This window comes from Olea europaea, chromosome 5, assembly GCF_002742605.1.
Source record: "Olea europaea var. sylvestris chromosome 5, O_europaea_v1, whole genome shotgun sequence".
Classification (NCBI taxonomy): domain Eukaryota; kingdom Viridiplantae; phylum Streptophyta; class Magnoliopsida; order Lamiales; family Oleaceae; genus Olea; species Olea europaea.
Window position 1 is genome coordinate 6,606,344 of NC_036241.1, and position 22,192 is coordinate 6,628,535.

General features: G+C 33.6%; 1 protein-coding gene across 1 annotated transcript; it reads right to left on the reverse strand.

The window, feature by feature from the left end:
• Positions 1–1,175: 1,175 nt before the first annotated feature.
• LOC111394503 (probable carbohydrate esterase At4g34215) lies at positions 1,176–2,597 on the reverse strand. The gene is made up of 2 exons (XM_023020358.1): positions 1,911–2,597; positions 1,176–1,663 (listed from the first exon to the last, which is right to left on the reverse strand). The coding sequence occupies exons 1-2, from the start codon at positions 2,502–2,504 to the stop codon at positions 1,397–1,399; spliced, it is 861 nt and encodes a 286-aa protein (XP_022876126.1). The 5' UTR covers positions 2,505–2,597; the 3' UTR covers positions 1,176–1,396.
• Between the last annotated feature and the right edge of the window lie 19,595 nt (positions 2,598–22,192).

Here is a 22,192-nt window from a genome sequence, read left to right on the forward strand (position 1 = left end):
TAGAAGGGAATAATGCAACTCTTGATACTACAAAATACTTGTTCTTCATTCTTGTGAAAATTAACATTTACACCGCCACACTCACTCTATTTATTTCCTATTGATTCGTCTGTGATTAGCAATTATAACATAGTAGTTTCAACAAGGCAAATACCGGAGTCCTAATAAGCATTCAATTAATGACGTACAACCGCCATAATATTCGCACTTTTGGAATACTATCAGTTCATCACTTGTGATCGCGTGTTAAATCTATATACGTGCACTTCAACGGAACGCAATACCTGTTGGCACATTTTTTGGGGTCAACAAATTTCGTTAAAACAATTTTAGTGACCCATTGCTTGACTAATTGAATTGAAGTCCATCTAAAATCATTTCCCTCAACTCAAGCTTTTTCTTTTCTCTTTCTTTCGTTGTTGTTGTAGTAGTTGTTGTTGTTTTTGTTGTTGTTGTTGTTATTATTTTGCATTTTATTTAAAATTCCTTCCTACGGTGGTACCATTTTTTTTTTTTCTAAGAAAATGTACTAGTCGAACTTAAGGTGAAGTTGAAGGATCAAGAGACCTCAAGTACAATGAGTAAATAAAAAATACGTAGTCTCTTTTGATTTAAGGCTATTTTAAGAATTTTTATTTATTTTTTTTTTATTTTTTATTTTTTTTAAACTTTACTAACTCAAAACAAGACTTGTTTACTGAAAGAAAATTAAAAAATGTGCTTTTCAACATTATTCATTATAGCCATTATATTTGTATGATACTCCAAATTTGCATATTACGAACAGTTTTGGCAATTTACCATTAATTCCTGATATTTATATCAAGCCCCTGTTTGTTCTAACTTAAACATTTTATAAAAATTTAAGTCAAAATTAACTATTAATTTTGATTACACATTTTATTGGATCAACAACTTTTCAACCACATTTCATCATAAAAAAATTGCTAATACGTCGAACAGGAGCCAAATATATTGGCAAGCGATGCAATTATCTAGATTATGGTAGTTTGAATGAGCTTCACACCAAATTTTAGTAAATATTATCTATAGTACTATCGTTATGTAGCTTGATCGTTCTCGTACTACTTTGCTTGTAAAGAAGTGCGATAAAGCAGCTCTCGCAAAGCAAAAAAATGTGTAACTAAATTTTTTTAATGCCTACCTAGAATATGTGAACATTAATGGATTACTTTGCTTTTATTTGAACTCTTCTCTCAAAATTTGAGAAAATATTTTTGGACTATCAAAAACATGGTCTTGTAGCATGTTCGGAAATACAAGTGCTAAAACTAATTTCATAGGTGTATTAGGTGTATCTGCTCTAAGTAGATCAAGAAAGAAGAACACATTCGTGTCAAAATACACAATATATTTATGCTATCGTGTGCAAGATCTACCAAAATGGTGGTCGAAGCAAGTCAAGAAAAAAATTGTTGAACCTCTTTGGGGCATTACTCCGAACAGGTACAGGAACATTTTGAAGGAAGGCATCAGCCAACATTTTACCTAACTCGACTTGTGCCAAAGTTGTGAGGTGCAATTCATCAGGCTCTAATGGTAATCCCTTTGCATCAACACATTTCACATTTTGAAGGTTGGTTTCCAACTGGGCTTTTCTTATTATCTCTATATAAGGTCCTGTTCCTGATGCCAATGCCACCTGCATCACAAGCAATGGAGCAAATTCACTTACTATAAAAATTATCAAATTAAAGTCAATAATTAATTTTAACTAACCCAAAACTTGTTTAATCAAATATACTAAAAATCTAATTTTAATCTACAAAGCTAAAAATTTAAGTTCACGTTTGTAGTACATAATCTAGTTGCTGATTCCAATTGGGTTTTCAAGAATCTTACTTGTTAACAGTTTCCCAGATAAATACTATTCATTTGAAGAAGATTACCTGGATTATCGGAAGAGTAGGAGACATCAAATCAGATCGTAAATCATCGAAAAATCTCTCCAATCTCCTCTTGTACAATTTAGCATCGCTGTGAATTACGGTATCACTTTCACCTTGATACCACAAAAGTGCTCGAATTATTCCTCCATCTTGTAACGCTGTATTAGCCCTGTTAATGAGCTGATTATAGAGGACACTGCCACGTCTCCACTCGCTTATATTCGTTCCTCCAACAGCACAAGGGACCAAACCAATCACCCCGAGGCTTGGATCCTTTGCCAAAACTAAATTTGCAAATGCCATCCCTGGCCCTACTCCACACGTTCGATCTACATCGATATCACGGTGGAGAGGCTCCTCCGCCTCTTCCCATGTAAGCCCTTTACTAAGCCGGAGGATCGATGAATTCCGATGGCATTCCGGAGGAACAAAACCATCCCATCTATTGTCGATAACACCTCCTCGACCAGACATATTGCTTTGTCCGGCTAATATTATGATGTTTTTACCTTGTAAAACATAGTCATGAGACAGATCTTGAGTGGTGACCAAAGAAGAGTAGAACAAAAGCATCAAACAAACAAAAGCAAACATCTCTTTTGAGAGCGCAAAGAATTAGGAGGCTAAAAGCCTCCTGTATAGAATAGGCTAAACCATTCTGAAAGCAAGAAAATTTCTTATTTTCACACCAACTTGATTAAAATATGTCAATTATATAAGACATTTTGGGCTGTTCAAATTCTAAAACCTCGAACTTGTTTGGTACAGCTTAAAAGTCAATTAAAATCAATTTTTTGACCGCTATTTTATTATTTTAGCCGTCATTTTTGAATTCTTCTCTCATGGATAAAACCCACTTTATTTTTAACGATCAAAAATCAATTATTAAAATTCCTACCAAACAAATACCTTGTTTTAACTTCCATCCCCATTTCCTTCATAATTGATAGGATTTCAATGGCACTATTATAATTATTTGAATGCATGATTTTTGTCAACGAGTCCTCAATCTATTATTTTGAATGCTGAATCCCAAACTTTCAAAATTTATAGGAGCTTGATCCCCAGTGGACAATAACTGCACATTTTCAATGCTAAGAAGTCATTTACAAGTTATGTAGACAATGTTTGGAATGATATTATAGACAACCACAAATAATTAAATAAATAAATAAAAAAGAAAAGAAGAAGCAAGCAACTACGACATGCAAGTTGTGGTTGATTAATTATTAATTTCAGCACCCTGGCAATTCTCCAAAAGAGGTTGTTATATACATCAATCCCTTCCCAAAAGGGTAGCACCCCAAGACTAGAAAGTACTTGATTGAATCTAATATTATTACTCAATTTGCTTAACAATAAAAGAAGCATTGTCGAATTTAGAAAATATTATCTACAAGTCTCTCTCGATCCTCCATATCTCCATTCCAACTACCCCCATAATTGCACAACAATCTTGCCATATTTCTTAAACCTCCCACCAGGTTCGTCCACCACTTTACTCTCCTCAATCCCTGCCAAGCGAAGGGGCTACATGAAAAAGGCGTGGCAAGAGGAAGTGTCTGGTAGGTAGAAAAATCTCTCTTTTATTTGTTTATCATACTGCCCTTGTTTGGTTCTTATTTTTTCCTCATTAAAATAAAAAATATGACCGTTATCCATCACATCAAGTCACAAAATTTGAATTTCTATCTCTAGTGTGGGACCCATAACAACTATATTTTTCATTCTCATTCTTTCAAAAATAAGAAACAAACGGAGGCCTAATTGAAAATAAGAATGTAATCTTCTTTTTGACAATTTAATTTTTGAATTTTGCTACAAGTACATGATCTTTTTCGTAGTATTGTTAAGTTTTTATAATGAAACACAAATGTTAACCACTTGTATAGTAGATATCTCCCTGTATAAAATTTGAGAAAAAGTCATGGACTTATAAAATTTTTTTAAAGTTTTTATAAGGAGACACAAATGTTAAACACTTATATGGTAAGAATTAATTATTAAGAACCTATTTGCTACAACATTCATAAATTAAGACCTCAACTGTAATTTTTTCTCTATGTAAATGGTTGGATCGTGGGCTAAGCATCTTTTATCGTCAAAAGTCAACTTCACCTACCAGCAAACGCAAGACAATACAATAGAAAAGGCGACTTTAGGTGTAAATGCTATGTCGGTGCGAATATTATATTTTTATATAAGATCTAACACATGAGACTAAGATCCTGTTTGGTAGTAATTTTTCATCACAAAAAATCAAATTTTTTTATCGTTATTTTCCTATTTCAAAAGTCATTTTGACTTCTTTACTCACAAAAAAAAAAAAAAACCCTCCAACTGATCGACTAAGATGCAATGAGGAGGAAAAATACGAAATAAATTAAAGCGCTGATTTTGCAAATATATGAGAATTGAGGGATCAATACTTGATTTACCCATTTTGACTTTTACAAAAATTTGCTCATTTTCATTTCAATAAATCTGTTTGTACAAAGTTGGGTTACAAAGTGTGTTAACAAAATTCAGACCATTAATTTTGAATGATTTAAAAATATGTTTTTCAAATGATTTGTGCGAATGTGATTTTGTCATCAAAATTTGTCAACCCCCTCTGTCAATATAGCATAACTCTTTTCAATCACACATTCTTCTAAAATAATTTTAAACATAAATTCAAAACATTTTTCCTATTTTTTAATCACACATTCTCCAAAAATCATTAATACAAAACTTCTTTTTTTTTTTTTTTTTTTAATAATGGATCTGAAGCAAGCCTTAATCAAATGCCAGAAACATATTGAAAAGAGGAACTTGTTGGCATGGTTCTTGTTGTTAGTGGTAAATCTCATATCAAATAAATATAAAAATATTAATTTACATATAAAGTTTGAATTATTATTCTTAATAAGGTAGTTTAAAATTGAAATTCATGTGTCATATAAGAGCTCACTAAACTCAAATGAACAAATCGATCTATCTAAAGCTCAAAATGAGCATTCAGATTTTAATATTGATACAAAAATATTATCTAACTTATAAAAATTTGGTTTATTCCTTTTAATAAGGTCGAAATTTTAAGACATCAAATTATAAAATTAAAATAATGAAACTTGCCAACCAAAAGCAATCTTAATTGGTAACAAGTAGATTTTTTTTTATTTCTACGAAAATTTATTTAACATAAGAGTCTTAAGATTTTTTCAGGGTTTGTCGAAATGAATCAATAGAGCCTTCGTCAAGTTAGGTCTATCTTCTTTTCTTAAATGTCTATCACTATCTCAATTAAATGGAAAGTTGGATCGATTCAATTGAAATGAACAAAATGAATTTCATATTTGTACCTCTATATATGTAATTTATGTTGATTTATACTTTTAAAATAAATCAATTCACATTAAAAATAAATATAACCTTCAGTATTTATTTTTAAACAAAAGTCACTCAACCTCTCTGTCAGTCTTCTCCCTTGACTTTATACAATTTTTATAGCCAGCCTTTGATTGGCCTTTTGCTTGAATTTGGTTCGAGGTTTGATCGTTGGATTGTTGAAAAAGGCAATTAAATGGCGCACATGAATTATTCGGTGAGAAAGGTCTCTTCTAATCTAACTTCAAAAAATTCTAGTGAACTGGAGGGAAAACTTGATGATAAAAGTAGGACTTGGTTGGCTCTTTTGACATTTAGGCCGAATCCTATCGAAGGTTCGGGCGTCCAAATAATTTATAGTGTCAAGTAGGAATGTCAATCCGACTTGTGGACTCGACGGTCCATGACTTGACCCGGACCGACTTTTTACTCAGAGGGATCGAGCTGAGGCTCAAGTAGAGCATCATTCTTGGACATCTATTCGAGTTTGAGCCAATCCATGTGGCTTGACCATTTTGGCCTGCGTTATTTATTTAATTTTTTTTTTTTTTGATACCCAGGTTTTTCAGCTTCGTCAGACTATATCCTGGACCCTCAGCCCCCGGCCCCTCAGTGACTGGTGGAGGTAAATCGCGGTATATGCCCAAGTTGACCAGGGTTCGAACAACCTTTATACTCCTGACCCCAAGGGACCCTCCTCCATGATTATTACATCACCAAGCTGCTCCAACCAAGTTGGTTATTACAAACACTCAGCTGCACCAATCAGGAATCGAACTCCCAACGCTGGGGTTGCGAGCCCCGCACTGTCCTTCCTTTGCCAACTTGGATGTGCCTCGGGGGGTGGCCTGCGTTATTTAAAATGCAAGCATGAGGGCAAAGGCAATAAAAAACAAAAGCAACCTGTAACAAAAAATAAAAATAAAAAAATGAAAAGGCCGTAACTTAAGAATCGGTGGAACGACGAGAACACACTTCGAAACCTTTGTTTCAGGTACCAAAAGACTCTGTTCATGCTTATTCTCAATCACAAAACTCGAAAATCAACATGTACGATTTTTGGTAGCGTCAATAGGAATATAAAATTCAAATATGGGTTGCAGAGATTTATTCGTGAACTGAAGGCCGAAATAAAAATTCTATCCAACGGACTTTCTGCAGGTATAATATCCTTGCAATAATTATATTCATCTTAGAATTAGTTTTTTTTTTTTTTTTAAATTATAAGTTTTAAAAAAATTATGTAATTTTTAAATTTTTACACGAAATATTTATTCATGTACAATTTTAATTTAGCCTATGTTGATTGTAGTTGATCCCAAGCAAAAAAAGAAGAAATGTTGTAATTTTTATTTAATTTATATTTTGTATAAATTGCATAAAATTTATATTGTTTAAAAAAATTTTAGGATATCACAAATTTCCTAAAAAAGGCATAAATTTTTTGGATGAGCTTTTGCTCGCTCGGTTCAAGCTAAAGGTGGACAAAATGTCAAATTCAATCCAAACCAAATCAAACCAAACCAAATCAGAATCGAACCAAATCGAGCTATTTGATTCCTTTTTACCAAAAAAATAATGATTTGTATACTTTGAACCGAGAGCCATTTGGTTTTGATTCTGGTTTGATTCTTGTTCTAGAATTGAAAACTAGAACCAAAATCAAACTTAATGTTTAATTTTATTTTATATATATTAATTAGTGGAGACCCTAATTTTATATTTATTCGGGACAGCACATTAATCGGTTCCGAGTCATTGGAAATAATTAATCAATTGTGTATACTCTAATTTTGTATTCATTTGAATCATTTTTCCTTTAGTCCTTTTCACTATACACAACACCACACGACGCTGGCATCGCATTCATCATGTTAGTGGAGGAAACTCTTTCAAGAACGAAAAATAAAATTGGCCATTCACTTAAAAAGCTTTTGAATTATTTTTTTACTGTTTGATGATTTAATTGTGTTCTTCACAAACAGAGGAAAATCAAATAAATATTCATGGAGTAATAAACAGTTAATGTTTACTTGTAAAAGTGGACTGTAAAAGTTATGCATAATTCATCCTTTATTAACAATCTTCTGTATGGGAATGAAATTTGATTGTGTATTCAAATTATGAGTATATTTTGTTTGTTAGTATATATTACTAACTTTCGAATGTGGTGCAAGCTTGAAAATTTAAGAAATGAAATTAGAACCATACCAAAATAGAACTAAACGGTTCAGCTCTGTTCCATATCTTTAAAATGGGGAGGGGGAAAGAACAGAAAACATTGGTTCATGATTCGATTTGATTCTCTTAAAATCAAAACTAAATGAAACCATGTCCACCTCTAGTTCAGACTAAAAAAACTCGGGTCATTTTTTACCCTAGTCACAAGGTTCAGCTCAACTCGTTAACATCCTTAGTGTCAAGGGAGGATTTTTTTCACCACAAAACCACCCCTATCTGGCTCGTCGTTTTATAAAATTATGGATTGAATGAGGTCGATTGTAGGCCCAGTATTATTTTAAATAGAAATTTGAAAAAGAAATAAGAATTTTTTTTTTATAACTACTATGTTTCAAAATGTAATTTCAAAAACAACAAATTTGTGAAAATTTTCAAAAATCGAGTGGTCACATTTTATAACATCTAATTAAATATTGTGATATATATTTTAATTAAACAGTCATTGTCACATACTAGTCATAAATTACACAGGGTCAATCACATAAAACACAATTTGTAGGTCACGATCACATATTTAATCATAAATTATTTATTAGTCTCAAATTATACAATTAACTTGCCGCAGACAGTATTCCGCTCACACAGGCCAGCTCTTCTCTCTCATTCTTCACCTTATTTCTCATCCGTTCCATTGTTAACAGCCACTGATTTTTTCCTAATCGTACCCTATCCCCACCACCGTTGGCAATCATATGAAGATCTACATCCAACTCTAACAATTATAAAAATACATATTGTTACGCCCCTGTGACAAACGACTAGTTCATCAAACACATGCACACTTCAAGGCATCAAAGCGCTTAACATATCAACATAAAAGTATTAAAGTGAGGTCGAATCCGAGGTGGATAGCGTCCGGTCTGAAGTGAATGACATTAGTGTGAACAAAATACAAAGCCGCAACATCTAAAAGCTTCGACATATGATTCGGATCTTTTAGGCCAGAATCTGTCCAAAATAAAATTTTATGAATGATGGATATGACGTTTCTATTACCAATGTCAATGTGTCAATTTCAATCTTTGTACGGTAATGTAACTTCACAAATTAAGTATCTACTATTTCTCCTCCCTCTTTGAGATAATATAAAAAGTCTGACGGTCTTTGCTATCAGAATCAGTTGTGCAAATTATCATCAACTAATTTGATTGTAGGAGTGTTTGTGGCCGCAACTACCACTGCTAGGAATGCCCACAAACTGCTGACCATTTGTGCCAAGAGTGTAGGAAGGAATATACGTGGAGTTGATTTCTATAGACCATGTGGGGGTCTAGTCTTCGAGGTCAATACGGATCTACCATCCCACCGAACCACCCACTCCACAACATCTCTTCTGCCTACTACACCATCTCAAAAATCACCACGAACTGTCACCTAACTTTGATAGATCACCATCGATTACAGATCTTAACAACCACAAAATTTCACAAACCAATAAAAATTGAAACATAGATTCAAACCATCTCAAATCTGAAAAATGGTGGTGTATGCTCTAAAACACTCTTGCAGCAGTTCCTTCAATAATTGGTCATCGTTATTCGCCTTCTCCCCCCTTTCCATGACAAAGCACTTGACCGACCACTGGGCCCAGTTAGCAAGGACATGCAAACGTGGACGCTGTCCTCTTCCCACTGTCACACGTAGTGGTGTCAAATTGGAGTCGACCCCAACAAATGACCCATAAATCGGCCTATAATTTTAGTGGTCTAGTTGACAGGCCCTTAAATTAAAATTTCAGTCTGGACCGATTGAATCGATTGGGACCAACGGTTAACCAACGAGCCCTATAATACTTAGCCCCCCTTTGTTTATCATTTTTGAAATAATGTGAATGAAAAATATAGTCATTACGGATCCCACATAAGAGATAAAAATTCAAATTTGATGATTTGATATGATGGATAACGGTCATATTTTTCATTTTAATGAAGAAATAATCGGAACCAAACACGACTTAATAAAACAAATTTAAATTTAAAATTCATAAACTGCTGTTTTAGCCCTTGCCTGAGGCTGTGACAGCTTAAAAGTACATTTGTGCAGTGCTAGACTTTAAAAATTTATGTAAATTTGGAGAAGTCTCAATTTTAACTTTTCTAAAAGAAAGAATCAAAGAAAATTTTTACAATTAAAACTTTTGACTGTTGTAAAATTTTATTTTTTCACTTATATCCACACTGTATTCATTCGTTTTAACAAATATTTGCCCATTTGATAGATTTAATACATAAATCTTTAGCCATTCAAGTTTCAACCTTTCATTTTTCTGAATCTCTAGTAACTTATTGTTTAATAGTTACTACCGTGTTATCAGTTATGAAATCTCATGATTTATCTACTAATAACATTAATTTACATGGTAATTGTTCTCCAATAAATTTTAGATGATGACACTTCAGAAATTGGATCATCTAGCCGACCAGCCAAAAATAAAATAAAATAAAAAATCACTTTTGTAGCAAATTTTTACGATCGATTCAAAAAGAGGAAAAGCAGTGTAAAAAATTGTTTAGAAGAATACGTTTGGATTTGTGGTCAAAGCACCAGCATATCGCAGGGACATAAAAATCCTCATTTTGAGGAAGCAAGAAATTTAGATGCTACACAAACTCAAATTACTTCTTTTATTTCCTTATAATAGATCAATTACTTTTTCTAGCAAATCAATATAAATCTGTTTAATTTTTTAAATATATTAATGTTAATTTTGTCTTATTATTTACAAGACGATTGTTGTTATAATTTTATTACCTCCAAAATGCACCGAACAAAAAATCAATAAATTTTATTTACTTAAATTCTTGTCTTAACGTACTTTTTTTTCTTGGAACAAATTTTGTAAGATAATTTGCTCCTTTTTGATACCCATTCTTTTGAAAAAAATATATTATTAAATAGTATTTTGATATTATTTCAATCACACATTTTTCAATAAAATAATATTACACACAAATTTAAAATCTTTCGTTATTTTTTAACCACACATTTTTATCAATGGACTATTCAAAAATACATTCTTATAAAAAGAATGGTTCTCAAACAAGAGCTTAGTGTAAAATATATGTTAAAATTTAAACATATAAATAAATAAAAAAATCGGAATTAATGTTGTCTAAACAAATGCGACAACATAACAAATGTGGCTTTTCTCTTTACTATCTTCCCATCGTTTTCTGTTTTCGATTTTTCATCAGTGAAAATGCATTCTCTTTCCCATTTTCGAAAATGAATTTTTGAAAAAAACAAAATGTACTGAAATATCAAAATGTCAAAAATGACGTTTTGAGCATTTTCAACCTAAAACACGCAAAAAATAAAAACATGGAAAATTGCCTAAATTCCTCTTTTTCCATCATCCCCAAAATTCTTCCCTTGGGCTACCGATCCGCTGCCTCCTTCCATCAATAACAACCACCACCCGCCACCTATGCCATTGGATCCACACACCATCGGCACCCCTTCACCTCCTTCTAAAACCTCCGACCATCGCCTTCCCACCAGACCGTCACCTTTAGCCCCTTCCTTATCTTTAGAATCCCTTTTAAAGTTTTCTAAAGTTTTAAAGTAAAGTAAGCTCAAGCTGAATCTTCTCAAAGAATAAACGGTCCTCCAAAGTCTCTAAAGGCTTCGGTGTTTTCTACATATACGGTGGCGGTTTTACAGCTCCAGCGGTAGCTCGTAAACTCGCTCCTCTCCTAAAGCTATTGCTATTAAATTTGGTCAACTAACGATTACGGCTTCTTCGAAAGTGTTCAACAACCACCACCCGCCACCTATGCCATTGGATCCACACACCATCGGCACCCCTTCACCTCCTTCTAAAACCTCCGACCATCGCCTTCCCACCAGACCGTTGAAAACAACACCAATTCCCATCGAAAACCGCGAGCACAGTCAAGATTTTTTCCCAGTTACTTCCACATCCGACCACCCTCTCGATCATGGAGCACCACAACAACATTCCTCTCAATCAAGCACATCTAGTTCTACCATGGGTCACCCTCAATTTTATCTAGAATCGGTTGAGCTTGTTGGAGCAGTCTGTGAGATTTGTGAAAAATTTTGGTCCAACAAATTTGATGAAATTTCACTATTGCAAACGATTAATTTTGTTGTCGAGGTGTGTTTTTTGAAGCATTTTGTTTTTCTAAACTTTGGGATTTTATATTATTAAGAGATGGTAATATATGGCTTCCAATTTTTTTGAGGTTCTGTGGTTGAAATTATTGTGTCATGGCTCATATTTTGTTCTGTTCAAGAATGTACAAAGAATCCAATTACGTTCTAAGACAATTGGTGAGTTTGAATAAAAGTTATAATGACAGTAAGATTAATGTATTTCCTTGTGATATATTTGATGGATTGTGGTTGACCAGAAATGTTTGTGTTCCAATTTGTGGAGATTTTGATGCTTTATTTAGTGTGTTGAGTTGGTGAAGAAGTGCTTCATATATGGTAGGGGCCGGAATTGAACCCTCTGTGTATACATTATAACATAATGACTGTTAATGAAGGTGATTTGAAGGCTGCTAGACATCTGTTTGCAAGGATGAAGGAGATGGGTATTATTCCAGATGTTATTACTTACAATTCTCTAATTGGTGGGCATGGGAAGCTAGGAGAATTGGATAATATGCTTTATATACATAAAAGGAAATACAGGCATCGGACTGTTTTCCAGATATCATAACATACAATACTTTGATTAGTTGTTCTTGTAAATTTGAAAAGATGCCTCGGGCATTTGAATTTCTCCGAGAGATGAAGCAAAGATGCATTAAACCTAATGTTTGTGTTCCAATTTGTGGAGATTTTGATGCTTTATTTAGTGTGTTGAGTTGGTGAAGAAGTGCTTCATATATGGTAGGGACTGGAATTGAACCCTCTGTGTATACATTATAACATAATGGTTGGTTATATTTGTAATGAAGGTGATTTGAACGCTGCTAGACATCTGTTTGCAAGGATGAAGGAGATGGGTATTATTCCAGACGTTATTACTTACAATTCTCTAATTGGTGGGCATGGAAAGATAGGAGAATTGGATAATATGCTTTATATATATATAAAAGGAAATACAGGCATCGGACTGTTTTCCAGATATCATAACATACAATACTTTGATTAGTTGTTCTTGTAAATTTGAAAAGATGCCTCGGGCATTTGAATTTCTCCGAGAGATGAAGCAAAGATGCATTAAACCTAATCCAAATGTTGTAACTTATAGCACATTCATAGATACTTTTTGTAAAAAAGATTCTCAAAAATTCAATGTAAACGTGTTTTCCAGTTTTATGTTTTGAATAATAATTTTTCAAAATAACAAAAAGAACGTATTTTCAACAATTTCAAAATAAATACTCAAAACACAAAACCCAAAATGAATTCAAAACTCAAAAATAAAAATTGAAACATGAAGAGAACATCCCCTAATACTTTGGAATTATAAAAATAAAACAAATTAAGAATCAAAAGAATATAAATTTTTTTGAACAAATGCAACTTATCCAAATTAAAATGTGCCAAATTAATTTGACTGATAGCATATCCATGATGATTACTGAGACTGGCCGCCTTAATTTAAGGCTGTTAAGTTTTAAAAGAATTGGCTTCTTATAAGATGTGTTTGTTCGGTCTGGCGAAACTGGGAGACCACCCAAAAAAAATTTGGATCACTGGCGGTCCCCCGGGTCCATACATTTTTTCGGCTCAATTTCAACTTGACCCTTTAATTGGAACTGTCCAATTCAATAAAGAAATTGGGACATTCTGGTTCACGATTTGGACTGGTCAATTCGAACCACTAGTCGCACGTAATACTTTTGTCGACAGGCGTGCTTAACACCAAGTTTCCACTTGTTCAAGGTAGTTGGATCATCGCCACTGTTAATGGAGACTGATTTTCACTTGCAACCATCGTCTCTCTGACTTGAGTTTGGCTGCTCCAAGGATGGAGTCTCTAGAGGCTTCGATTAAGATACAATGATGGCCAAAGACAAAGATCCAGTGGAGCCTCTTGTCAAGGATTTTGAAATAGGTGGGATAGAGGTACAATAGATATACTTGATTTCTAATGATAATAATAATAATAAATCTGTAGCACATAACTTGTGAAATTGAATATTAGAATATTCAAACAAGACTATCTACTAGCACAATCAAATAACATGCGATAAAGATCAACGATATTAGACAGCTTACTAAAAAATAGAAAAGTGCGAAATTGTGTAATCAATTCACAAATATGGTTCCAAATCATGCTATCAAAAACAATCTAAACTTTTCCAATGTTTGATCGACGTGTTTATGTATAATCATTTTCAATTATCATCTAAATTAGGAAAAAGTTGTAAAGAAGAAAAAAAATTCAAATTGATTCCGACCCGAACCTTAATGGTCATTTCTTTCCTTTTCCACTCATGAGATTCACATCCCCAAGTAGATACTAATTTTATTTCCCGATGTATAAATCTAAAAGTTGTTCTTAAATCACTCTTTTCTTTCCTCACATAATTTGCTTGGGTCTAATCGGCAACAACCTATACATGTGATGATTCTACACTAGATGAGTACTTCAACAAACAACTAGTTATCTAAGCCGTCACATCAATTACAAATGCAGAATATTAATTTTTTCAATTAAAGCTCATGATTGACCTCTCCCCCTTAAATTTTCTTCTTGACTCTTGTAGTGAGTTTTATGTCGATAACTCCCCGATTTTGAAAACCAAAGGGTATCAGTTTCAAGATACCCTTATGAACTTAATAACTCAAGTTGAAAAGGCTACGGAGCAAGGTAAGAATTAGCAAGTGCAATGTCCTTTTAGAGCCATAAAAATTATTGGGCTTAGATCCCTAACATATAATCATCACCTAGTTTGTACTTGTTAGCAAAGACACTCCACATAAATATAATCAACATGCATGAAATTTAGATATTATCTTCATCGACTTAACCACCCCCTAACTTATCTTGTAATATGGTTAATTGAAATAGAAAAGAATATATGATAAAAATTATACACAATTCACAACCTAGTTCTACCAACTCAACAATCCTTTAAATTAATCAATAATGTCCACATCTAGTAACAATTGATCATTACTTTATGCTCAAAATAATTTAGTATTTTACATGGATAAGCAAAATTTTTAAAAGTCAAATTAAGCAAGAATACCATATTTGGTCATAACTTAAGAATTAATAACAATTTTAAATGTCAAACTATCATAAACCAGCAAGGCTATCTAATTTATTAGAACAAAATCACCTCGAAGTAAGTAAATAAATCATCATCCCTAAACTTGAATTACACATTGTCTTCAATATATAAAATATTATAAAGAGTAGAGAAGAGGGTAGGTGAAACTTCTTCGATTGGATGATTTTTGAAGGATGCTTGTGATGAATTTGAGCTTGTGACCTTTTTGTACACAATTTACCCCCAACTTTGTTGAGAATCATGGGTGGCTAGGACTTCAAAACTTTTGACCTACAAAAAATGTTATCTACTTAAAAAAGTGATAATGAAAGTATTAGTCACAAGTAAATGCAAAATAAAGAGATCAAGGGTAAGAAAATTAGGTTGCCTCACAACAAGGGCTTGTTTAAAGTCATTAGCTCGACATTTTGGACATGATCACTCCAGGTTGGCAAGAAGAATGGACAACTTTCTTTAGAAAAATCACCTCCCAATTATGGTTCAATCGTTGCCCAAAAACTTTGAAGTTCCACTTTTCTTCATGAAATAGCTTAATTCACTCCATGTGAAATTTTTTTACCAATGGTGAAAGGTCCCGACAACCAAGAGTGGAGTTTTTCGAAGAACAACATGAGTCAAGAATTGTAGAGAATAACTTGTTGCCCAACAAAGAACTCCCACTTCACAATATGTTTGTCATGCCACTTCTCTATCTTTTCTCTGTAAATTCGAGCATCTTGAAGTAACCAAGGCGTAGTACATATAGTTTATTCAACTAAAGCAATATTTTCTCATTGGCCAATTCACATCAAAATTCAAAGCTTCCATTGCCCAATATGTCTGATGCTAAAGTTCGATCAGGAGGTTGCAAGCTTTCCCAAACAAAAGATGGCAAGGAAACATACTAATGGGAGGTTTGAAGGTGGTGCGGTAGACCCATAATGCATCATCCAATTTGTTGGACCAATCTTTCTTAGAGACACTCATTGCCAACTCAAGAATCCTCTTCAACTCTAGATTCAAAATCTCTACTTAGCCGCTAGTTTAGGGATGATTAGAGGTAGTTACCTGATGCTTTACTCCATATTTTGTCAATAGTAAGTTGAAGAGGTGATTACTAAAATGTTTGTCTCCCTCACTAATGATATCTCGGGGATTGCCATAGAGTGAAAAAAAAAATTGTTTAAAATGTTTTTCACCACCCAAGTATCTTTAGTGGGCAAAGCCACCTCTTCTACCGACTTTGACACATAATCCATTGTCACCAATATGTATTAATTTGAAAATGAGAAAGGAAAAGGCCCCATGAAATCAATAATCCACACATCAAAATCTCCATCTCCAATATAGAATTTAGAGGCATTTTATTTTTGTTGGAAATATTACCATTATGTTAGCATCGATCGCACTTGGAGAAAATTATATGGACATTCTTGAACAAAGTTGGCCAATAAAAACCTGATTGAAGAACTTTTAAGGCAATTTTCACAGCTCTAAAGTGGCCCATAAGGAGAGGAATGACATTGTTCAAAGATTTTCTCCATTTCATCATTTGGTACATATCTTTTAGTAATTTCATCTAGTACCACTAGAATAACAAAGGATCTTCCAAACAATTATACTTGATGTCAGCGAAGAACTTTTTCCTTTGTTAGTAGGAAAGATTTAGTGAAATGATACCACTTGCAAGAAATTCATATGGTCCACATACCATGATACATGAGAGGTTTGGAGAATGTGCATGATTTACTAGAGTTTCGTCTGAGAACACATCATTTATTTTCCCATCAACTACTTTTTTGGTTTGTTCAAGTCTAGATAGATGATTTGACCACAAGATTTTCAATCCCATTTTTATCACAAACTTTCATGTTTAGCTCTTGTAGAAAAAGAATCCATCTAAGCAATCGAGGCTTGGTATCTTTCTTTGCTAGCAAATACTTGAGAGTGTCGAGTGGTTGGTGTACGCTATCACTTTAGAAAAAATGATATATGGTTCGACTTTTTCCAATGCAAATACCACTGCTAGCATTTTCTTTTCAGCAGTGACATAGTTCAATTGAGCCTCTATTAAAGTTTGGCTAGCAAGTGGATACCATGTAAGATTTTATCCCCCATTTGTCCCAACACTGCTCCAACGGCATAATCACTAGTATCGAGCATGAGCTTAAATGAAAGGTCCCAATACGGAGCCACAATAATAGAAGTCGTGATGAGTTTCTCTTTTAGGGTGTTGAAAGCCTAAAGACACTCTTAAAAGAAATCACGAGGAATGTTCTTCTCAAGTTCATATGATGTGATCCATGGCACGAAGGCAAGTCCGGACAAAAATCTATTGATCGTTCAAGAAGCGCCTATGACTAGGTTGCGAGCAAAGAGGGTTAAAGAAGTGATGAGACTACTTGCTCAGGCCACAGTGGACGAAACACTAATCATAGAAAGTAAAGAAAACAAGATTCATGTTGGACTTGAGAGAAGAAACACGATGGAACAATTTTTTCAATCAATAGACGGAGGAGCTAAAATGGAGCTTGTGCAGAAAATCGAGCTGAAGAGTTGAGGATTTCTATGCGATCGCGCCCAATAGAACTATGCAGTCGCATAATTCAAATTGTGCACGAAATTTTCCAAAATTCGCAAAATCTTCTATTTTGATTTAAACTCTATATTTTTGGTATCTTTTGTAGTCTTTAGAATTTGATTTCATTTTGATTAGGTTTACGAGATCTCCTAATTTAGTTAAAACTCTTTATTTTTGGTATCTTTTGTAATCTTTATAGTTTGATTTTGTTTTAACTAGATTTACGTGAGTTCTTTATGTATATAACTCATTATTTTCATTGTAGAACAATTTTGATACATATAATTTGAGAGATTATTTTGTAAGCATATTTTGCTTTTAGTCTTTGTTCTTCGTTGAACAAAGTTTGAACTTATCAAAATTTATTTCTTATGACGTTCAAACAATTCGGGTGAGATTCTTGAGTCTTGTGATCATAGGGTTAACATATTGTTGGTGATTGTGTTGGTTCTATGGTTCAATGTTTTTTTTTTTTTTTTTATCAAACTCTAAAGATTGATTCTTGGTTTTCTTAGGTTTGAATCAAATTTGTGTGGATTTCGTAGCTACTATTGCTACGTGGAATCACATCAGTTGGTACAGAGCTTTGGCTCCAAAAAATTAAGGTTATATCCTCATTCTTTTTGCTAGAGTATTTTTTTCTCTTCTTTTCATTCATCGCTTTCTTCGCCTTTTGAATATTTAATCCATAAAAATACCAAAAAAATTCAAAATTTGTTTGTTTATTAATTTAGCACCCAAATCAATTTCTTTTCTTTTGCTGGTATCGTAGTTGAATTTTCGAGCAAAAAAATCATAATTTAAAAAAATTCAAAAATTGCCAACGACATATAATTTCATTTTTTTGAGTTAAATAAAATGAAGGACGTGTCCAATCAAAATTCCAGAACCACTTTCTTGGATTAATATTAGTTCCCATTCAAAGTGATAAATTCCTTTTCTTTCCTTCCTTAATTTTTCTATGTTACAATTTCTCACTCATATCCTATTTTGAATTCTTCAAGAATAAAACTTGATTGAGACCAAATTAATTCTTTGTAGCACTTGGACGAAAGTATTGAGTGGAAAAGGCAAAAGTGGTAAGATTTAGAAGAAAAGACCAAATTTGAGTGATATACACATGTGAGACAAATCTGACTTTAGTTTTAGGATGGATATTTGATGGAAACAATTCTACTTCAAGCGAAAATAATAATCAAGTCAAATGTCGGATGAGGTGATACGACGGGCCGAGAGGTTGTTTGAAGATGTGAGAGACTGGTTGGATAGGCAAGAGGCGTGGATGGAGAGACAATACCATTGCTTGCTAAGTTACATAGGAAACAACCTAGAGGAGTTCCTAATGCAAGGAGGCAAGGTACACAGGAGCCTAGGATAGAGATTCATGGTAATATGAAGCAGTTAGCGACATTGATGGCAATAGTGAATGTCGAGTTAGGAAGAATGGGGGATAGAGGAGTTAGGCATGAAAGAAAGGATAGAGATCTTGTTTGAGATGCAGTTAATAGAAGTATGGGTAATATCAAAATGACAATTCCTTTATTCAAAGAAATGAGTGATCCGGAGGCGTACTCAAAGTAGAGAAGAAGATTGAGTTGATATTTGATTGCCACAACTACTAGAAGGATAAGAAGATAAAGATTACAGTACTTGAGTTTACCATTACTTGGTGGGATCAAGTAGTGACATCTAAGAAGAGGAATCGTGAGTCTTATTAATACATGGAAAGAATTGAAGACTATCATGAGGAAGAAGCTCGTGCCTAATCACTACTATAGGAGACTCTATCAAAAATTGCAAGGCCTCTACTAAAGTTCTAAGAGTATGGAGGATTATCATAAAGAGATGGAGATTGCTATGATTAGAGTGAATGTTGAAGAGGATAGGGAGCCCACAATGGCCCTATTTTTGAATGTTTTGAATAGCGAAATATCTAATATAGTAGAATTACAACATTATGTAGAGTTGGAGGACATACTTCATGTAGCTATGAAGGTGAAGAGAAAACTGAAGAAAAAGGGGATAGCTAGATATCAATTGGGTTCTAATCCTTCTTGCAAATCAAAGTGGGATAACAAAGGAGATATAGCTGCTTCGAAGAGCATAACTAAACTACCGTATGGAAAAAGAGGAATTTACTAGTAAGATCATATCCAAGGTAGAATCCAAACCATCTAGGAGTCAAGACACGAAATGCTTTAGGTTCTTGTGATCGAGACACATTACTTCTCAATGGAGAAGTTGTGAGTGATAGTGATGATGACTATGACAACATGCTGGAATTAGAAGAATTCAATAATAGTGATACGGTGAAGTATCTCGTAGGCAAGCTATTGGTTACAAGGTAAGCTATTAGTGCTCAAACTAAAGGGGATAACTTGAAGTAACAAAGAGAGAACATACTCTATACGAGTGCCATATCAACAACAAAGTCTATAGCATGATTATTGATGGGCGTAGTTGTACTAATGTGGCAAACGCTACACTTGTTGAGAAGTTGAGGTTAACTATGTTAAAACATCATAAGCCTTACAAAATATAATGGTTGAATGAATGTGGAGAGGTTAAGATGAATAGGAGAGTATTGATAAGTTTTTTAATTGGGAGATATCATGATGAAGTGATATGTGGTATAGTTCCTATGCATGTCATGCACATTTTGTTGGAAAGATTATGGCAATATGATAGAAATATAATGCATGATGGGTACAAAAATTAGTACAACTTTACCAACAATGGAAAATCTATTACTCTTATGCCATTAACACCGGCACAAGTGTATGAAGATCAAATCAAATTGAAAAGTGTAAAACAAAAAAGATTAAGATAAATAGAGAGCAAGAGAGAAGATTGTGAGAAAAAAGAGTATAGCCACAAGAGAGAAAAGAAAATGAGTCTTCTGAGAGGAGAGAAAAGTCGCGAGTGAAATTTTTTGCAAAAGAGATTGAGTTGAAGAGAGCAATAGTTAAGAAGCAAACTATGATCTTGTTGGCTTATAAGGAGTCACTCCTTAATTTTGAGAAATCTAACATAACCCTCCTTGGTTTGGCTACTTCTTTGTTGTAGGAATTTGAAGACATGTTTCCGGAAGACATGCCTAGTGGGTTACCATGAATTTGAGGGATTGAACATCTAGTACCTCGAGAGAGTGAAAGAACCAAAGAGAAATAGAAACAGCAAGCTCAAATTTCTGGACAACCAAGTCACTTCAAAGTTTTGATGTTTGTATCCATTATTTCTTGAGGGGTTTATAATTTCTTGAACAAATGAACTTGCTTTTGAATAGGTTAGAGTGTTTTTAATGATTTCATGATGCCAAAAATGGGGGTAATTAGTTATAAGAATTTGAAAGAAAGCAATCTGTGCAGTGATGTGGAATTGCTAGAGTTAAGTGGTTTAAACTTTGATTTTGGATAATACTTAAGATATAACTTGTATATATGTAAATGATTGTTTTTACATGATAGTTATAAGGATATAAATGGCCTTCTAATAGCTGAAATCCAATTGGTAACATGCTAATAAAATAGAAACCGAAAACTGTCATAATGGAAAACTGTCTGATTTTAGTGTTGTGGAAATGGAATATTTTGAGGCTGAGAACACTTTACTTGTCACGTCTTTAGAGCATGGTTACCTTCATATACATGTTATAGAAATTTGGTAAAAATTTCGGAGTCATTGGATATAGATAAGGGGTGAAAAGGGATTGGAAAAATAATTGGACGGTAAGGGAAATCTGAAAACAGATTCTATCCAATTTTATGTTTAATATGATTTCAGCCTTTACATGTACATTAATCATCTCTTGGGCCTAGAAAATAGATTCTGAGGGTACTAGGTTGTTAACAACAATTGGATGATGTTGACGTTCATAATTTGACTCGAGAAATAGCGAGATTTATGGGATAAGTTTGTAATGACATTGGTAACTTGAAATGATGATTCAGTCTAAATTATTTTGGTGAGAATGGATGTATTTCGGGATTTGGTGTAATAAGGTTATTAAATTGAGGATTCTCTTTAATATTAAATGGTAATACAAGTGATTTTCCGACTTCGAGTCAAAAAGGACATTGATCTAATCTCCATAGGAGCTTGCACACACAAAGGTGAAAGGTAAGTGAAAATCCATTTGCAACTACAATGCAAGAACCTAGTATATGTGACATAGTAATGTTGAAATATCTATATAACTTTGATAAGAGGCTTATAGCACATCATATGGTGGTTACGATCATTGAGTATGAGGTTGCGTAACCTATTGACATTGATTTTCATTAAATACGTCATTTATGAGCATTTTCATATGCATGCACAGCATGTAACATGGTTGAAAATCCCGCATGCAAAACATGATTTCAAAGTGAGTTTCATTATAAATGTTTTATTGACCACTACTAGGGCACCGAGGCATGTGAGTCATGCTTATGTGATATGTTTGGCATTGCGGGTGTTACTTCCTGGGTGATTGCAAAGATAGACAGGGGATGGGCCTTTGGTGATCACGGGAGGGCGGACCACTCGACTGTGCCCTTGTGATATTATGATTATTGGCGTTGTCGAGTAGGAGACTTCTTGGGTGATCATAGGGATAGTTAGGGGATGGGCCTCTAGTGGTCATGAGAGGATGGTCCACTCGTCGGTGTCGATTTCATATTGGCCATTTGATTATTGATATTGATATTATGCAGAACTCTATTCGGTGCATAGTAGGTGCGTCAAGGGCCCAATGAAATGAAAGATTTCAAGTGAAATGATTTCTAGTCGACTTTGACGAATATTGAAATATGATACTTTTTATCGTGATATTTAAAGTAAATGGCATGGTGTCATATGTCGTTATTACTCATGTTCAGGACATGCATGATTTTGCTTACTAAGCATTA